At 39.1% G+C, this 18,933-nt stretch overlaps 1 protein-coding gene across 1 annotated transcript in view; it reads left to right on the plus strand.

Moving 5' to 3' along the window:
• The window catches only part of LOC137612718 (receptor-type tyrosine-protein phosphatase mu-like), a 154,177-nt gene extending 144,219 nt beyond the window's left edge, over positions 1 to 9,958 (plus strand). Inside the window, exons 28-34 of the mRNA XM_068341389.1 lie at positions 2,070 to 2,219; positions 2,504 to 2,677; positions 3,778 to 3,909; positions 5,734 to 5,847; positions 7,209 to 7,372; positions 7,570 to 7,705; positions 8,717 to 9,958. Of these exons, the coding sequence (XP_068197490.1) occupies positions 2,070 to 2,219; positions 2,504 to 2,677; positions 3,778 to 3,909; positions 5,734 to 5,847; positions 7,209 to 7,372; positions 7,570 to 7,705; positions 8,717 to 8,770 (924 nt within the window). The 3' untranslated portion in view covers positions 8,771 to 9,958. The remainder of the gene's footprint in view (positions 1 to 2,069; positions 2,220 to 2,503; positions 2,678 to 3,777; positions 3,910 to 5,733; positions 5,848 to 7,208; positions 7,373 to 7,569; positions 7,706 to 8,716) is intronic.
• Positions 9,959 to 18,933: the final 8,975 nt, after the last annotated feature.

An 18,933-nucleotide genomic window follows, 5' to 3' on the forward strand; every position in this document is an offset into this window, starting at 1 on the left:
TGATTGAAAACAACTTGAATTGACCTATCCTGCATTTAATTTTATTACATTCCGTGAAACGATGACGTATTATGATTGTCAGTGTTTGTGTGTTCGTCTGTCCGTCCATCCGTTCGTCCACCAAATATCTTCACAACCGTTGCTGATAGAAAGATGAAACAAAAAGCACATGACTCGGGCATGACTCGGGGATGAAAATGAGATGATGACCTTGACCTTTAGAAAACCAGGTCAAGGTCAAATTTCAACTTTTGTACACTTAGCGGCTGGATAAGATGGAAAGACGAGGGAGAATGTCAGTTTGAGCTGGTGCTTTGATCAATGACAGTAGGTCAGAGCACTAGCTTTGATCTTTGACCTATGCAAGCAGGTCAGGGTAAATTTTTCATGGGTGTGGTGGGATGTTGCAGTCTGACTGCCTTGGTTCTAGTTCTGTGTTGTTTTTATGTCCTATAATTATTTTTGTTAAGTCTCAGGGAATAGTACGTCCGTATCTAGAATAGTAATTGTATTTCAATGATCTCAAATGGCGATTATAGATTAAACTTTAATAAATAATGACTAACAAACAATTCAACTTACGAACAACTTCTCCGAAACAATAGTGTTTGTGTGTTGAGGACTACTTGTATACTCAAATATACAAAATTGTAGGTTACCATTTTTTGATGACTGTGGGACAAGTGCTCTTCAAATCTGCTTAAAATATCAGAAGAATAGTGTTCACAATAAATGTATTTACAGCTGTCGCTTTGCAATTTTAGTATCATCTCTCACAAAAGAAAAGCACTGAAGAGCATTCCCAACTGTCTTCCGAAATGCTTTGCACAAAGCACGAGCGCTTGCCAGAACATGTGATAATAAAAGGGTTTAGAGGCTTGTAACTGAGAGCATTTAGCGCATATTGATGGCTGAAAAAAATCCCTGGCTCATCCTCCAGCTTTATGCCAGTACGGGATACTGGAGGACTTTTTGCTGTTATGCTGAACACCGGCCATCTGGAGGTGTCCATAGTCTCGTTGAATGCATCATTTCACTGTAATTCGCTTTGAATCACAAGCGTCATTGGACTTAATGGGCAAATGTTTCACTGTTGACGTCCGAATTGGGATTTGAGTAACTGGAGACCAAATGTTGTTCACCCTGAGTCATTCTCCTCAAGTTCAGTGACCTTCAAAATGTGTGTATGTGTGTATTTTGCTTCGCAGGTGTTCAGGCCCGTTGGCAAGGCTCCTCAGCCCATGGCCAGACGCCATGGCGCCAACGTGGTTCAATCCGTCCGCGGAAAATGAAAAGCCTTGTTGTTATTTACATTTTATCAGTTTAGATAGGGTCTATCAATCTGTGAATTTCTGTTCGTGGATGACCCCCCTGACCTTTACAGAGTTAGTCAAACTCTCAGGTCAACAGTTCACCTTCTGAACCAGAATTAACAAATGGGTAATGTTTGCAAATCAGTGACCCCATGCATGTTCATAGATTCTGCTCTGAAGTGACAGGTGAGTGTCAGCTGAAAATGTCACTTCAAAAAAGATTTGCATCAAGCCACAAGCTGTGTCACCATGACAACTGCTTGACTGACTGACGTGAGGAGGACAAATTGTGTTGCGATTTTCAGTTTTGCTTTTCACAGAGAGCAGTGGGGGTTGTTTTTGTTCTGTTGAAATTAACCTTGATCGTGCTATGAAGATGATGATGACAATAATGATGATGAAGTCTCAACCTGGATGAGTTAACAGAGGTTTTATGAGGTCATGAAAAACTGGTGGAAGGTCATTGAACTTAAGATAGTGCCTTCTTTCATGCCTCCAAATATATAAGGTTTGTAAAATGTCACTTTCATGAGAGCAAGAAGCCAAAGCCAAAAATATGTAATGTAACCTTTGAACATGCAGCAAGAAATATTAGTCCTAGAATCTGCCTTGGGATGAAGAATAATTGGTCTAACCTCAGGGAAAGGTTTTTTTTTTCTGGCTCAAAAATGTAATCTACTACTAAAAATAAAATCATATCTTGTCAAGACTCTCAGAAGTCTTACGGATTCGCAATGAGGATGCTGTTTTTTGCAGGAGCAGTACGTCTTCATCCACGATGCCATTTTGGAGGCGTGTCTCTGCGGCGATACTACGATTCCTGCCAGTCAGCTCCGTTCTGTGTACTACGACATGAACCGCCTGGACCCGCAGACCAACTCCAGCCCCATTAAAGAAGAGTTTAGGGTGAGACGATGTTGCCACAATAAGGCAAATAATGCCAGTGTAGAAACCTGTATTAAAAGATTATAAAGTTTAAAATACAGGAAACATCTTTAATCTGTAATTAAAGCCCCTTATTTTCATTGAACGAGAGGACTATGGGATGCAAGTTTCACCACTGGTGGATCAGAGGAGTGAGAGCTATCGCTAACATGGTCCATTAATGGATCTTTAATGATCATATTGGTAGAAACATTTGCGCTACCTTCATCATTGTGACAGGTTGTCTTGTGCTTCGACCCCCACAGACTCTGAACATGGTGACTCCCACTCTGCGGGTGGAAGATTGCAGCATCGCCTTGCTGCCTAGAAACCATGAGAAGAACCGCTGCATGGACGTTCTTCCTCCAGACCGCTGCCTCCCCTTTCTAATCACCATCGATGGAGAGAGTTCCAATTATATCAACGCGGCACTCATGGATGTAAGAGTCAAACACAGACAATGATAGGTCTCGTTTGATGGATTTAATTGCCATTCCAGCATTGATAGAATTCTTCATACTTGAATTCCTGCAATTATAAAACGGTAAATTTACAGTCAGTTATGAGGGAAATAATTGCAGCTACCTCACTCCGTTTGATTTGAAACTACAAGATGTTTTTGATAAAATTTGCTAATCATTGATGTTTCTGCAGGTATTTTCTCTTTGTCAGTTAATAAAAGACAACATTGGTATGTTAAGGTGGTGGACATGATGCTGGTATTTCAGCCCTGTCCACATTGGATTTTGTCTAATAAATCATTTAACCCCATGTTTTAAATACTTCAAAATAAAAGCAAAAGAAACTCCAGTCTTTATACTGAAGATTTTGAACTTCCGATCATGGTTTGAAGGTCTTGTTCACAGATTATATTGAGATTCAGTCTCAGATGTCAAGAAAAGGAAGAAAATATTAATATGGAGCCAGACATTAAACTTGAAGGACAGGACAGCTAGATTGAGATTACAACTTTAAATATTGACTTTCCATTTAGTAACTGTTGGAGGATTTTAATCTCACATGACCTCACATGACCTCTATAAGCAGGTTGAGGTTGCAAGTTGTCAAAAAAATGTGTTAGTCAAACAATATGAATTTCATGGTTTCAAACTTCATCTTCTCATATGATGGCCTTGTATCGGCCCTTGTAGGGATATTCGGGATTTGAGTAAATTAACAGTTATTATTATCTGTCACCATAACTAAAACGCAACATAGGATAACACAAAATGATATATATAGCAATTTTCAAGTGTTAAATTTATCCAGGTAAGACTGGACAGAGAGCACCTTGACAAAAGTTCGTATCCAATGATGGACTTCTTTGCTCTTACCTGGATTCAGCAGGTGACCTTCAAGGAACCTCTTGGTTATTTCTGGGTTTTCTGCGGGAGTCAGGAACCACATTAAAAGTGCAGTGTTTGCATAGAAATCATTTGAAAACAGTTGTTGGTGTATTCTTGGTAGAATGCCTTGATGAATGTGGCATTTCTTTTTCTCAATATTTCCTTTCATTTTGATAATCTTGTCTCTCCTCCAGAGTTACAAGCAGCCCTCTGCATTCATCGTGACCCAGCACCCATTGCCCAACACAGTGAAGGATTTCTGGAGATTGGTGCTAGACTACCACTGCACATCCATAGTAATGCTCAATGACGTTGATCCAGCCCAGGTAAACCTGACCGGTGTGCATGAATACAGCGAACATACGATAAAACACAAACTAATCCTCTGGAGATATTACAAGAAATGTGCTCACAAGCAATTCCTTTCATCAGACATCTGTATGTAACAGTTCTGCAAAAAATATTATAAAAAATAAAAAAAAAACACTGTGGGAACCGGATTCTAGGAGAGCACTTTTCTTTTTTATGATTTCATGGAGAAAGCCCAGGGATGTATTTGTGTTTGGAAACATATATAAGACTATAGCTATATACAGGATGTGTTTGAAATGAGGCAGGTACTGCAGAGTGGAAGAGGACTTGGAGAAACAGGCCTGTGGAAGAGACTCTCCAGATTTCACAGCCCGAGGCTCTGTCATAACACCCGGGGATCAAAGCCTGAAGCCAGGCTCCTCGCCCATCCAAATCCCCTTTCCCTAGGTGGCTGACTGACTGGCTGGATAGAAAAGGCCTTTCATTGAATATTCTCACTGTAGCCAGTCAGTCAGCCAGCCAGCTAAGGCAGCAGTGCAGGTTGAAAGGGAGGGGAGCCTGAGTAGATAGAGGGAAGGGAGGTGGAGGTTTACTGTCTCCTCCATCAGCATCGTTGTTTTTTTGCACCTGTTGACTTTTCATTCTTCTCAGGTAGTCTCCTTTTTCCCATGTTTGTTCATTACTTAGTTGGTAGGCATGTCTGTCAGTGTGAAATCTGTCCGTCTGTGCGTGCACACTTCACCACGTCTGATTCAGGGCTGTGAAGCCAGCGTCGCTCTCTGCAGGTGTAAGTTCTTAACTAGTTTTCTCAGCTGAAATGGCAAAGATTTTGTGGTTCTTATGTTGTGGTATATTTATCAGTCTGTACTTTTCCCCACCGCAGAGCCGCCAATAACACTTGCAACAACTGCTTCTAAACTAAAAACTGAGTTATTATCAATGTTGGATAGCATTTTATTTGGTAAATAATGATTGAATCTCAGCCAGAGGTTTTTGACCCCACAGAATAAAATATTTTGTATTAGGAGTGAGTGAGTGTGTGTGTGTGTTTGCCTACATCTCTGTGTGGCTCCGCGGTCCACTGGCGTCGTGCCTCGAGTTTCCACCGCCTCAAGCTGGGATACGCCCCAGCTCCCCGCGACCCATAACAGCAGAGAAAGCGTTAGAAGATGAATGAATGAAAGAATGAATGGATAAATAAAGTGAAACATTTTGAAGAAATAAATTTAATTTTGTGTGTGTATATATACATATGTATGTATGTATGTATATATGTATCAGTACAGCTATCAATTAAGTGTCTTTTAATGAATGTCTTAATCTTTTGATTCCATTTTTTTTTGGTCAGATAAAGGATTCGTTTTTCTGTGAGCCAGAAAAATAAGTGAAGAATCATTGACGTTAAGTCTTTTGACAAGTTTGATTTGTAGAGCCAAAGGTCACTTGATTAGGAGAAAGCACTCATACTTTGGAGTGTTTTGTGTTCAATCTTCTGCAGTGAAGATTCATCACATTCCAAAGAGAAAGCACTTAACATTGAATTAAGTCACCTTCTTTCTCTCCACCTTTTAATGCTTGCACTTCATGTCCTCAAACTTTATGCAATCATATAAAGATGTTCAACATGCATGTTTTGAGGAGCTAGAACCAATGTCACTGCATTTAGTGAGACATTCAGTAACTAATGAATCATCTTCCATTTCCTTTCTTGTGTTTTTTCCTTTGATTGGTCTTTGTGTGTGTGTTTTTCCGTGTGTGTTTTTCCGTGTTTGTGTGTGTGTGTGTGTGCGTGTGCGTGTGTGTGTTGGCATGCCTATTTTGTTTAGTTGTGCCCACAGTACTGGCCAGAAAATGGAGTCCACCGCCACGGACCGATCCAGGTGGAGTTTGTGTCTGCTGACTTGGAGGAGGACATCATCAGCAGAATTTTTCGAATTTACAACGCAGCACGGGTACGGAGACACAGGAGGGTCACGCTTCAAACGGAACATTTATTATTCACAAAAAAATACCGGACATTTACATTTTTATGATTAGTCTGTTGTGTAGTTTTTGTCCTTTGTTGCATATTTTTTGTAACTTTAGTAACTTGTTTGTCTTTCCAGCGATAATCTTAACAGTCACTTTTTACTGTGACTGCACACCTCACACGTCCCACACATCCCAGCCTGTCCATTCAAGCTGTGCAGATTCATTCTACTCTTTGACTATAGCACTGCATCAGTGCTTTCACATAGCTTAAGACAGCTTTAGGAATGTTCACATGCAGTTTAAAAAGTAGAAACGGAGTTAAAGTCTCTGACTGTCCTTCACATGACTCTTATAGGACATGAATTAAAAGTTAAACTTCCTTAAAAAGCATTCCTTATTATTTCCTGATTAGGAAGCCCATTAAAAGTTTCTAGTATGAATCTAAGGGGTCATAAGATTATAGATGTAATTGAAGAGAATTCAAAAAATATTTCTGTACAGAATTATGTTCATTTCTCATACTCTTCTTCTCTTAAAAAATATTCAAATCAATTATTTTTTGTCCTGCTCACAACTCGCACACATGAATCTATTACTAGGGTCACATGTTTTGTTTGAAATCATATAAGCAAAAAAGGAACCACTTCTCCGTCTTAATTAAAGAAGCGTGAGTGTGATTATGACCGTCCTGCTTAGGAGTCATTTAACATTGCTGTTGGTCATGTTGAGACATTTAGTTTTCCTGGGTGGGTCACGGATGGCTCTCATGTTGGAGACCATTGCTTTACATAATTCTTGACCTTAGGGTTAGCAATGTCTCCTGGAAGAAATAATTCTTACCAAAGCTGCACACGGTGTTGACCATCCTGAGCAGCTAGGACTCTGAATCTGGAGAGACACAATGATAAATGTAAACACACAAACTTAATAAGCTGCCAGAAATAAGAACCTGACCGCCAACACCTGCATTCGGCTGTCTTTACTCCTTACTTCTACATTTAGCTGTCGATAATCACTCCTCATACTACCGTGTTGTAACTGCCTCAGGAATACAGTCTAATCTCACATGATCACTGACAAGTGTAATTGATCGATGTGTCTGAGTATGATTTAGAGTGTCTGTATCTTAGATTTTAACTGTCTGTCTCCAGCAGTAACTGCTCTCATCTATCAATCCGACTATCTACCCATCCATCTCTCTAGTGACTCCTTCTGCCCTGATTGATCTCTCGTCCTACTAGCCCTATATTCCTAGTCTCTCTTTACATAACAGTGATAAAATTCCCTACTCTTTTGGTCAACCTGTGATAACCAGAGTGCCCCCCCCCCTCCCTCCCTCCAGCCTCAGGATGGCTACCGGATGGTTCAGCAGTTTCAGTTCCTGGGTTGGCCCATGTACAGAGACACACCCATGTCCAAACGGTCCTTCCTCAAGCTGATTCGACAAGTGGACAAGTGGCAGGAAGAGTACGACGGGGGCGAGGGGCGAACTGTGGTTCACTGTCTGTAAGTTACCAGAGCATTCACTTATTCAGTGCATTCATTCAGTGTCCACATGAAAAAGAATTAAACATCTCCACCTACTGACTGAAGAGTGTTACTGCATCAAAAACAAACAGCTTTATCTTCATCAGTCGACCTTTTCTATATGAGGCGTAGTTGAAGTGATTTCTGTTAATGTTCTTTCCTTATGACAATTGTAGGAATGGAGGCGGCCGCAGCGGAACATTTTGTGCCATCAGCATTGTGTGTGAGATGCTTCAACACCAGCGCACTGTGGATGTTTTCCATGCGGTCAAAACCCTTCGGAACAACAAGCCCAACATGGTGGACCTGTTGGTGAGGAGCACAGTCGCTGTACTCTAGACCAGAGTTGAATGATAGTGTAGTATCGTGTCATTTATTACGATCTCACAAAGTAAACAAGTGTGTGGGGAACTCATGAGCAACAGATGAAAGGATAATCAGGGGAAGTTGGTGTATTGACCATTTAGAAACCAATGCATTAAAATAGTTTCTGGTGAATAAGTTATTTTCCAAGTAATTGCAAGGAGCTACAGAAAATCAAAGGCATTTGTTTATATTGCTTAAGTTGATTATTATAGTTTAAGTAGATTATTTTTACAGAAATTTTTAAAAATGCCAGTTGGCCTCTCTTTTTTTTCAAATTATATGGTATGTTTTAGACTTTTAGGAGTTTTAATCCCTTCTGATTAGTAAGACTTTTTGATAAGGAAAGAAATACTGACTTCTTGATGAGGAAAGGAATGCTGCTGTCCTTGTTGCACAAAGTAGCATGAAAACCTGTCTTTCCATCTGTCAGTCAATCAATCAATCAACTTTTAAGTGCTTAGTCACATCAGCAGACATTTTAAAGAGCTTTTACTAGCAGAGAAACCCAACAGGGTGATCAAACAGCTAGAATTTGACAAGCATTAATTAAATGTATCAGTCGTTCATTTATGTTCCAACAACATTCACTGCACAAAGGAGGAAGGGAAGCTGAAGGGTTTCAATGTATTCCCTTTGTGTCTGTACATTCATGTACAGTGTTCTCGTTTGCTTGCATCTTTGCGTCTTTGATGGATGTTTTTTGACAGGGACACACGAAGCGTGCATCCCTGGGACGCGAGCTTTAAATGCACTTCCATTCAACAAAAATACCGTATTCACAAATTGTCCATTTCTCCACTTAAATTTGGAATTCGGAAATCGCCATTATGTTTTGATCTCGCGCGAGTTTCAATCAATCTTGAGAGGGGACAGATGTTTGATTTCCCTCAATTATAGACCATTTTAGCAGGTTGATCAGGTGCATCTATAATATTCTTCTCCTTTCTTGTCTCCTAGGACCAGTACAAGTTTTGCTATGAGGTGGCGCTGGAATATTTGAACTCTGGGTAGCTCCAAAAAACCCAGCAGAGACTTAAAAGTTTTTGACTTTACAGAAGACTGCAACTCACTTGTGTGCATTGTAATAAGTGTGTGTGTTATCAACCCAACTGGAAGGAGGCGCACACACGACCATACATGCAGACCAACTCTTATCTTCTTCTTCTTTTGGTCTTGCCGGTCCAGTTGGGGCAAGGTAGCAGAGTTATACAGTGTTAAATAACACAGCCTGTAGCGCCAATGAAAGCCAGCAGGAACACAGTGAAGTATCTTCTCCTCTGCAGTGAGTTGCCCACTTTCTGGATCCCTCTTTTTCTCTGCCTGTCTCTCTCAGCCACTTGTAGTGCCATGGATGTTGCCTTGATCCTCACTGGATGATGAGCATTAAATACGCTCCAGTGTTCTGTGGAATGCGATACACTGTATATATTGTAACGTGTTTATTCTCACTGATTTCAGTTTTTTGCTCAGCTCTTTATTAAAAGTCATAAAATGCAGGAGCTCAAAGTCTAAATGTTACTAAATGTCCTGTAAATGTATGACTTCCAAATGAAATTTTCTTCATGTATGTTGGGGACAGCTTGCTCAATCCACATCTGCTTATCTTATTCCCTGTACAGGGATCCAAAGCTTTATTTGCACTTCCATTGAATTCTTGTTGTGCATATTGTACATATTTCTCTAGATTATTTATTGAGTGTGTATTTTTTTGTGACTCGCAGTAAGTGACAATCATAGGTTAAAAAAAGTTTTGGTTTATTGACTGTATTGTGTGCTCTCTTCATTTTGGGGTCATTTTGTGTGACAGATGAATTTCACTGTAAAGAAAAAAGATCTATAAATGTGTCTACAATATAAAAAATGGATAATGTGGTCCTGTCTATTTTTGAGGGGAGCATGCCATTAGAGGGACATCTGCTGGAGAGATGAGGAATGGCACCATCCTCTGTGTTTTAATACATCTGATATGTCACAGTATCAGTTTACTGTGGCTTTAAGTAACAATGAAAAGTTTATATAAAACACACTAATTTCAAAAATTTCCCCATTGTGGACAATAAAGGATAATTATTATTATTATTAATTAATTTAATTTAAACTGAAGCATATTTGCATAATAACTCATTTATATTTGAAAAGATAGAACACAATATTGAACTCTGATTGGACATTCCAATCAGACAGGTATAGCAACCTCCAGCCAACATCTAATATTGTACTATATTTGTAAACTTACAACCAACTGAGCTCTTATTTATACAGTGTCTTTAAAGATGTACAAATAAAGGTTGCATTCAAACTTATCTTGCCTTCATTTTTATTCTAACTAATCCTTGTCACAATATCTAGCGAACTTTGGGAAAAAAACATTAACTAATTAAGTTTTAAATGTGTTTTATTTTGGAATAATGTTGAGAAATAAGTGACCAGTTGCAGAAATGCCTAAATGGATTGCTATTTAATTTATAAATGAAAATAAATGAGGTAATATTTTAATAATAGAAAATATCTGCATCAATGGTTGGAAAACTTCTGAATCAAATTCAAATCAAACCTAATTGCAAGAGTATCAACAAAAGGGCATGAGTCAACATTTTCACATAATTACTTGAATAAGTAAGAGCTTTTATAATTCCTTTATGCATAATATGAAGATTGAAAATGAACTCCCTGTTTTAAATATGTATTGACTATTAAACAAAGGCTAACAGCAATTATTTCCCTAGAAACAAATGTTCTATGAAAAGTGGTAAATCTGCCAAGATGATGTCACAACATTATCAAAAACTTAAATATCCATTCATTTCAAAATACAGCATGTTAAATGTTTAGGAGTATTAGAAATTATTTTGAGTAAATAAGGCAAATATTTACTCTGTTTAAATTCAAGCACAGTGTATGCAATTAAAGGTCTCAAGCTGTTGTACTGGAGATTTCAGTCAGTCTAAAGAATGTACTGACGACAGTAAAGAGAAATATTCAGTCACTAGTATTCATAAAATGTTGACAGTAATTGGAAACTTTTTGGGTAATTGGTAACTGTATATTTTTTTATTAGAAGTCCAAAGATTCAAATCTTCAGTCACACACTCATATCTGATTTTACTTCTCTCAGAAGAACTGACTGTCTCTGAACTAAACTCTAAGCTTTATCTTGTGAGATAAACTGAAAGTAGGAACCTCAAATAAGAATTGTTTGGTGAACAATTTCCTTCCCTGTATCTATTATTAACGCATGCAGTTATATTAAGGAGTACTTTGCACTGAGTATTTAGTATCGACAAAGTAAATGAGAACAATGGGACCTACTTTGTACACCTTTGGAAGAAATATGAATATGAACACATTGTGGGTAGAACTGTCTCCTCACAGCAAGATGGTTGTGGGTTAAAGTCTTTCTGTGTGGAGTTTGCATTTTCTCCCCAGGTTCTCAGAATTCCTCTCACCCCCAAAGACATGCACTTCAGGTGAATTAGTAGTTTACAAATTATCTGTAGGTGTGAATGTGCGCATGCGTGGTCGTTTGTCTTTCATGTGGCTCTGCGGTGCATTGGCATCGTACATAAAGTGTCTCCCGTAAGTCCACTGGAATAGGCTCCAGCAAGCCCATACCACGCAAAACCGGTAAAAAGCAGTTAAGATGAATGAATGAATGAAACAATGAATGAATGAATGAATGAATGAATGAATGAATGAATGAATGAATGAATGAATGAATGAATGAATGAATGAATGAACTCATTGTAAAATCTAGTCTCTGCTGGTTGGGGGTTTGATCCTGCGACAATGATATAATATCACATCTCTTTTCTATTTAACCACAAAAGACCAGACTCAAGCCGGGATCCAGCAACTCATGAAGTTAATGGAATGGAAAAATAAGTGGGCAACATGGCTACAGGTAGCCCGGAGTTTAGAGAAGTGACTCTCTCCACACAGTCAATACTTACAAAATAAGTAAATAGTTTTCACCAAATTGATGCTGAAAAGTGATAAAGAAAACAACATATAAGTCAACTTAACAATTAAATCCATAATAAATCTATATTCAATCACAATGCCCCTTTACATTGTGATTGAATATGGATTTATTATGGATAATAAATAAACTCCAGCAACCCCCGTGACCCCCGTGTATTTCTTGAGTAGTGTATTCTAAAAAAAAGACCGTTGTCTCCAGGAGATGGCGCTACAGAGCAATTAAAGCTGGAATAGCACAATGTCAGAGAAAGTCAGTGAAGAGCTCTTCACACCCTGCCAGGGTTATGTCCTCGTAAGTGCATATTGGAAATAATTCACATAATTCAGTTTTGTTGATACTTCACGAATCTGATTTATTTTAATTCACATGATGACTTCATGGTAATACAAGTAAATGCTTAATTCAGGTTTGCATTCATACATACTGTATAAGATATGTTAAAAACATAATTATTCTTCTGCAATAATCTATAATAATCTAAATGTAATAATCCTCTACACATGTAATGTACATATATAGTCAGATGGGTTTGCATCTGTATTTTTCACCTTACATAATATTTTCTCACACTGCTGGCCTGATGTAGATTGTGACAGTGGTTAATAAACCAGTGAATAATTAATCACACTGCAGTTGCCTGAGAAAGATTAAGTGTTGTTTTGTATTGTAATCAAGGTGCTTTCTGAATCACAGATGCAGCACTATCTCACACACACACACACACACACATGCACACACACACAGTGCAGGTTCCCTAACACGTGCACACTCATGCACAGAAGTAACACACGTCAATGGCAGATTCACACAAGCTCACATGGGTCAAAGGCTAGCCGTAGCAACTGGAGCATAGCAGCCTGTTTGCATCTCCAGGGACTGGATTACTCTTTTTTTTCTTTTCCTCTCTCACTGCCTTCATGTCTTTACCCTAAATATCCTAACCCCAAAGCATCCTCAACAACTGAAAAGATTGGATTTTAGTTCTATAAAACAAGAAGTGGATATTTTTATTCTGTGTGATTCTGTGTTTATTGTGACAAAGACTTCACGGGAATTTAGATATTTATATTACCTTTAACGCAATGCATACTTAATTTGGCCAAAGTTCAGATTTTATCAAGATTTAAAATACTTATCAATTTTAAGATTATTCCATGATCCTCATAATGTTTTGGTGAAAGATGCAGCAGCTGTTTTGAGCTGACTTCCAATAATTCAGCGTATTTGCTTTTGAGTTGCAGCCCTGCAATCGAGCGTTTGCCAAGAGGGAGTGAGTGATCAATCAATGAACCAGCTCAACATACAAAAAGCACCCCTGTCGCGCTCTTACATCTGAGGCAAATCCATATCTCATATCTCTTCTATTTCTATGCAGATTGATAGGAGATGAGACAGAGTAAGATGTCTCCACTCCTCTGACATTGTTCCAATCCCCCTGACAGTTTGATGTGATTGCATTGTCAGCCCTTTGAGTCAGCTGGTGCTTTACTAATCTGGTTAGGGGCTGGATGTGAGAATGCTAAAAAAAAAAAAAAAAAAGTTCCTCGGCACAGACATGCATACATATTTCAGTAGTTTGAGACTACATATTTTAAAAGTTGCAAGCTTGGTGTCAACCCAACAGTGGGTAGTTTGGTTTCGTGCATGGCTGTTATGTTGCATATTTTTTTCATTGGTTTATGCTGGTCAAAAAGAACACACACAACACACACAACCGAGAGAGAGAGAGAGAGAGAGAGAGAGAGAGAGAGATAGAGAGAGAGAGAGAGAGAGAGAGAGAGAGAGAGAGAGAGAGAGAGAGAGAGAGAGAGAGAGAGAGAGAGAGAGAGAGATGTTGGAATATCAAGTTTTTTTTTAAAAAAATCCTCAAAATGCAAACTAACAACCAGTCAAGTCCTCATCAAAGTCAATCTACATTTCTGCAACTCAGGCGGAAACTGATGACTTTCCTCCCGTGATGCAGATTCAGCCACCAACCCTTCTCTGCTGTCGGTTGCCATAGCAGCCCCATGGAGCTTTTCTGCCAGTCAGTCTATCAGAGAAGACGAGTGAAACCAGTCGTGCCCCATCCAGAGAGGCCTGCATGTCTTCATCTGTTGCCATGGTGCTATAATAGCATTCCAGATAGATTTTGCATGGCAGGGAGTCAGTTCCTTTATCTTCCAATACATTATATTGAGCTAAACTTTCCTGTGGTTGGTGCTTGCAACATGGTGAGTAGACAAAAGAAGCAAAAGAACATAGATGTCAAGATCGCGTACCTATATTAAGAGCTGGAGCTGTGCTTTGCTTAGATGTGATCATTGGGTGCTAATTAGGAGGTACAAGGTGTTGGATGTTAGGGAGACATGCCTGACAAGGTAGTCTGGAGTGGAAGCTCAAGCCGAGTTATTTTATATTAAAATACAATGGATGCATGAAAATGTACAATAAGTATACAATAAGCTGAACATATTCATGTGTAAATAAGCACAGCTAGAGTCTTGTATTTCTGAGTTCCACTTTAAAATGAAGACAATGAATGTAAATGCTTTGGTTCACCTCAAATTACTTTCCACTGGAAAACACATTTCTCTTGATGTTGCGGTCTGTGAGGTAACTAGGGCAAAGATTTTTGGAAAGAAAGTTTTCGTGTTTCATTTTTTATAGGAACATTTTATATGCTTTGAACACCACAAAAAGACATTTCAATTGTTTGTTGGGTTGTAGGAAGAACACTTACAGACAAAGGTTTTAACAACGTCAAACAAACAAAACCATCTACATGGCTGTAAACATCGAGTCAATTTGACGACATTATTTGGTTGTGTTCCCAGATTTTCTCGAAAAGATAAAAACTGCTGAAACTGAAGCTAATCCATTTTCCACAGAGTGAAATAGTAAATTGTTCAAGGCTTTGAGTTTCAATAAGTAATGGACAAAACATTCAAGGTGCATTACGTAACTGTTCACCCTGAGATGAAGAGTAACGTTGTTCTTCCTGTCTCGGTTTTTTTATCTCCTCATCTCTCTGAAAACTTAACCTCTATAGAAAGCAGCAGTGGAAAAACAATCACACATGGTCGTCTGTTATATTTCTTCTCTGCTCTGAATCCTCGGTGCTGGTGCTTCTGTCATTATAATGTCACAGAGACACAGTGAAATTAGCAAAGCTAAGCTGCTAGGCTTGGCTTGCCCTGTCCTGTAATGCCACTTTGAATATCAAGAGGTGATTCTGACTCATTTTAATGTCAAGCCTGCCCTAATTCCATCAAGAGAAAATGAAGCGCTGTCATGAAAGTGCAGACAAGGGATGGAAATGACAAACACGAGGCAAAATTAGTATTTGATGTCTTTATTATACCGTTAGATGTAAAGTTATGATTTATTTAATAATTTTAATTCCATGGCATTCTGTTTTATCATCTTATCAACCTCAGTGTAAATCCGAACATTCAGTTTCAAATGTCCAGTGTTTTCTGTGTTTGATGGACATATTAACTACCTTTCCATGGTTCTGATACCTCACCTCACAGACAGCTCAGAAACCCAAAGCTCAGCATTTTCTAAACCCACAGGAGAAAATCCAGGAGATTCCTCTTTCAGCATTTGCACACCGTTTAAATCCCAGCAATGATTTGTTCCACTGTGGAGAGACAGGCTTTATGTTTTTCATGTCTTTTTTAATAAAACTAGTTGTGCCTATAGTAAAATAGATGTTAATAATCACCGCAGGAATAAAAAATCAGTCTCATCTAACTAATGTAGTATGAAATTGCATAAACTTGCAGGTGAAAAATATGCAGGATGTGAGTGATGCTATTGAATTGGCCTTAAACAAGGCAAGCTGCTGTGAATTCTTCATAGAAAATTCCCACAGGGATCCTTCAGTGCTATTAAAACTGCTGCAAGAACAATGATCTTTCACAGACAAATTTACACCTATATAATGTTTTCAGAGAGTTGAAAAAAAAACACGCAGAAAGTAAAGATTACGATAAACTGAGAAAGAAAGAAACTCCACTTTATTGTCAGGGAAATTATCTTTACACTCAAACCCATACAATAGATATACATACATATAGAGTATATATATACAGTATGTGTGTGTGTGTGTGTGTGTGTGTGTGTGTTAGACATGACATGCATATACACCTCCCACTGTCAGCTCACGCTCTGAGGATGGTTGACGGGAGCAGGAATTGAATCGCCGACCTCTGACCATGGGGTGCCCGCTCTACCACTGAGCCACTGCCGCCCCAGTTGAGGCCGCCGCCAACTGAGATTAATGAAACATGAATTGAAAGAGTAAAACAGTGAGTTTACTTACAGGGTTTAATTTGAAGAACGATTTTAAGGTTTAGTGCCTCTCACTGGTAGGTTTACAATAAGAAGCGAGGTCTGAAAATGTGTCTCTCCCAAATATGAACCGTTTCAACTATACCATAATATTAGTAGCAGCCTAGAAAGCTAGTTAAAGTTAGATTAATGAACAAAACGCTTAGCTACAACGTAGTAACTATTAAAAGATGTTGCCAGAGAAAAGTAAGTACATCATCAGTGGACATAAATCATATCTTACATTTAAGTATGAATTATCCTTCCAGCCAGAACACATGCATTCCAAATGTGACCACAAGTAAAGATGCTGAGTGTCCCTCCAGCCCTACAGGTTATTTAATCTGATAGTACAAATGAGCCTTTACCATGCAAAGTCAGAATTCATTAGGAAATATTAATTAACACATTAGCATTTTAAAATACAAGTTACCTCAATGCTGCACTCAATAAAAGCAGCAAATAGAAAAGTCTGTGTCATGTTGAGATGTCTAGATTATGAAACCTTTTTACACCTTTTTTTGTGATGGCAGTTAATGTGCTAAACATATGCAAGGAAAAATACCAGATTGTAGGATGAAAAAAACAATTTATTTTGAAGAACATCCATGCCTGCAAATTCATTTCACAAATGTTATTTATCTCAGGAGTCATCTCTATCATTTGCTTTTGTTTTTGTGTCACTCACCTTGGTGACTCGGTTTTTAAACATGATTAATGAGCTTATACAAAGAAACAGATTATTTGTTGGTTTTCCATTAAACCGTCTAGTCTCCAAAGTCTCTCGAAACAACTTTGAAGTACCACCATATCTATCACACAACTGAGAATAGAAGTAGGAGTGGCATTAAGAAAAAGACAAATTGGCCACATTAGAATAAACCCAGTTATAGGAGTACACTGATATGACAAATCACATCTTTTACCATAGCCTGCATGAACGCCGTGTTCCTCCTTTTTCTTTTTTTCCCCCTGGTGTTCTTGTTTATCCACCAGTTTTAATTTGAAAGAGCGAAGAAAAACGTTACGTATTCCTTCATTTATCAAGCAATATGTCAGACAATGCATTCTCTACTGAGCATTTTTTTTTCCTCCATCACTTGACGGCCTGTTCTGAGAAGCAGTGATAACTGAAGGTCAAGAAGTCTCATTTTCCATACCGTATTCCTTCCACTTGGTTTACCTGCTCAGGTAATATTGAGTGACTGCTGCCGTAGCCATGGTAATGAACTCCTGCAGATGCCCTCAACCCAGGTTCTTGTGACGAGCTGATTAGCATGCATGACTGGGTCCTGTGCTCTTCCATGATTGGTCTTGTCAGCTTCTAGAAAAGGGATCGGGTTCACCCCTGCAGAAGACCCAGCTGGCTGCGCGCCCCCCTCCCATCATGCTACTGTCTGCTGTATTCCACATGACTGGACTCGTCCTCCGGGACGCAGAGACCATGCCACTGTCCTGTGAATGTCAGTGTTAGAATGTCTCACTGATTCACATGCAGGCATATCTTCCAAGTATGTATAAAAAAATAAAAATAAAATGAAGCAGTCTCTAAATCTGCAACCAAAAAAGGATTTCTCTTAAACCGAGAAGACCTTGAGTCATGTCCTCTGTTTTCTGTGGATTAGCTCTTGTCATTATCTCCCCTATCTGTTACCTTTTTTTAACGTCACACCTTTTGAGCCGGTGCCTTACAAAGATGTCAGATGAAAAACATATCTTATGTACAGCCCCATCAGCTGCCACTTTTTCTCCCTCTCTCATTTGATTCTCTCCTGTCTCTGTCCCAGCCCTCCAGCCCAGATAAAAAGGAGCGAGGTGCTTCGGGAGGCATTATAAAACGGTTGCCATGGATACCTTGTCTGAACAGGCTCCACATACAGGCAGCAGAATGGGAAATGACAGATGCAATATTTCACATTTACAGGAAAGAAATACCCTTTTCTCTCGTCAGCACACATGCTGATGGACTGTAGTGTTAAAAATGCCAAGCATCACAACCTCCTGAATCAGTCATGGCAGCGGTTTGCTGCGGTCCGGTAACGCAACATCAGAGGGTCTGTTTGCGTTTTGCTCCACAGAGGTGGGTTGCGTGGTACTTTCTGCCTCATTTGATCTTTGTTGTTTCTCCCTGAAGAGATGACCTATATTATCAAGGATGGGAGATCAAAGAAGGCTTCTTCACTGTGATCCCATGAATCTTAATAGCTCAGAGAATCAGCCCTGATTGTGCAACTGCTTTGCTGCACGCTAAAATGTGGCCATGAAGCTAAACAGTGCAAAAAAAAACAAAAAAAAACTTCTTTGTGGCTGCTCAGCCTACAGGATTCATGATTCTGCAGTTTTAGGAACAGAGCTTTTGAAGCTGAAAAATTGTAATCCCTGTCTTTTCTTGAAATAATGTCTGCTCTGCTCATTGCTGTTTACTATCCTTTTCATAAGCAGAAAGAGGTAGACGGAAGAATGTACTAGTTTTATCTGGACTTTTTGCAAACTTTTTGTAAAACACAGTCTTTCTAGGGCTGTCCTACATGCAGAGAACTTTTTGTTTTTCACATACATCTCCATTAGTGATATCATCTGATGATATGTGGGCTGATGCTGGCCCCCAGTGTCATTCAGGTCTTTGGATGCCTATTCATCAGGCTTTTTTCCATGGAAATGAAATGAGTTCAACACCAGGAAATGGCCACCTGCTGGGAGTGAGCGTTCACCTGCTGCTCAGCGCTCATCTGTCCATGCTCTCCTGAGTCTTTCTCCTCTTTAACCCAACTACTGAGCCCAGTTCCTGCTTCAAACGGGCATCTCCATCCATTTCCAGTGCTCCATATGATGTGAAAGATGCATGACTGCCCAACATAGAAACGAACCAGAAACG

The sequence above is a fragment of the Antennarius striatus genome, chromosome 18, assembly GCF_040054535.1.
Source record: "Antennarius striatus isolate MH-2024 chromosome 18, ASM4005453v1, whole genome shotgun sequence".
Taxonomy (NCBI): Eukaryota; Metazoa; Chordata; class Actinopteri; order Lophiiformes; family Antennariidae; genus Antennarius; species Antennarius striatus.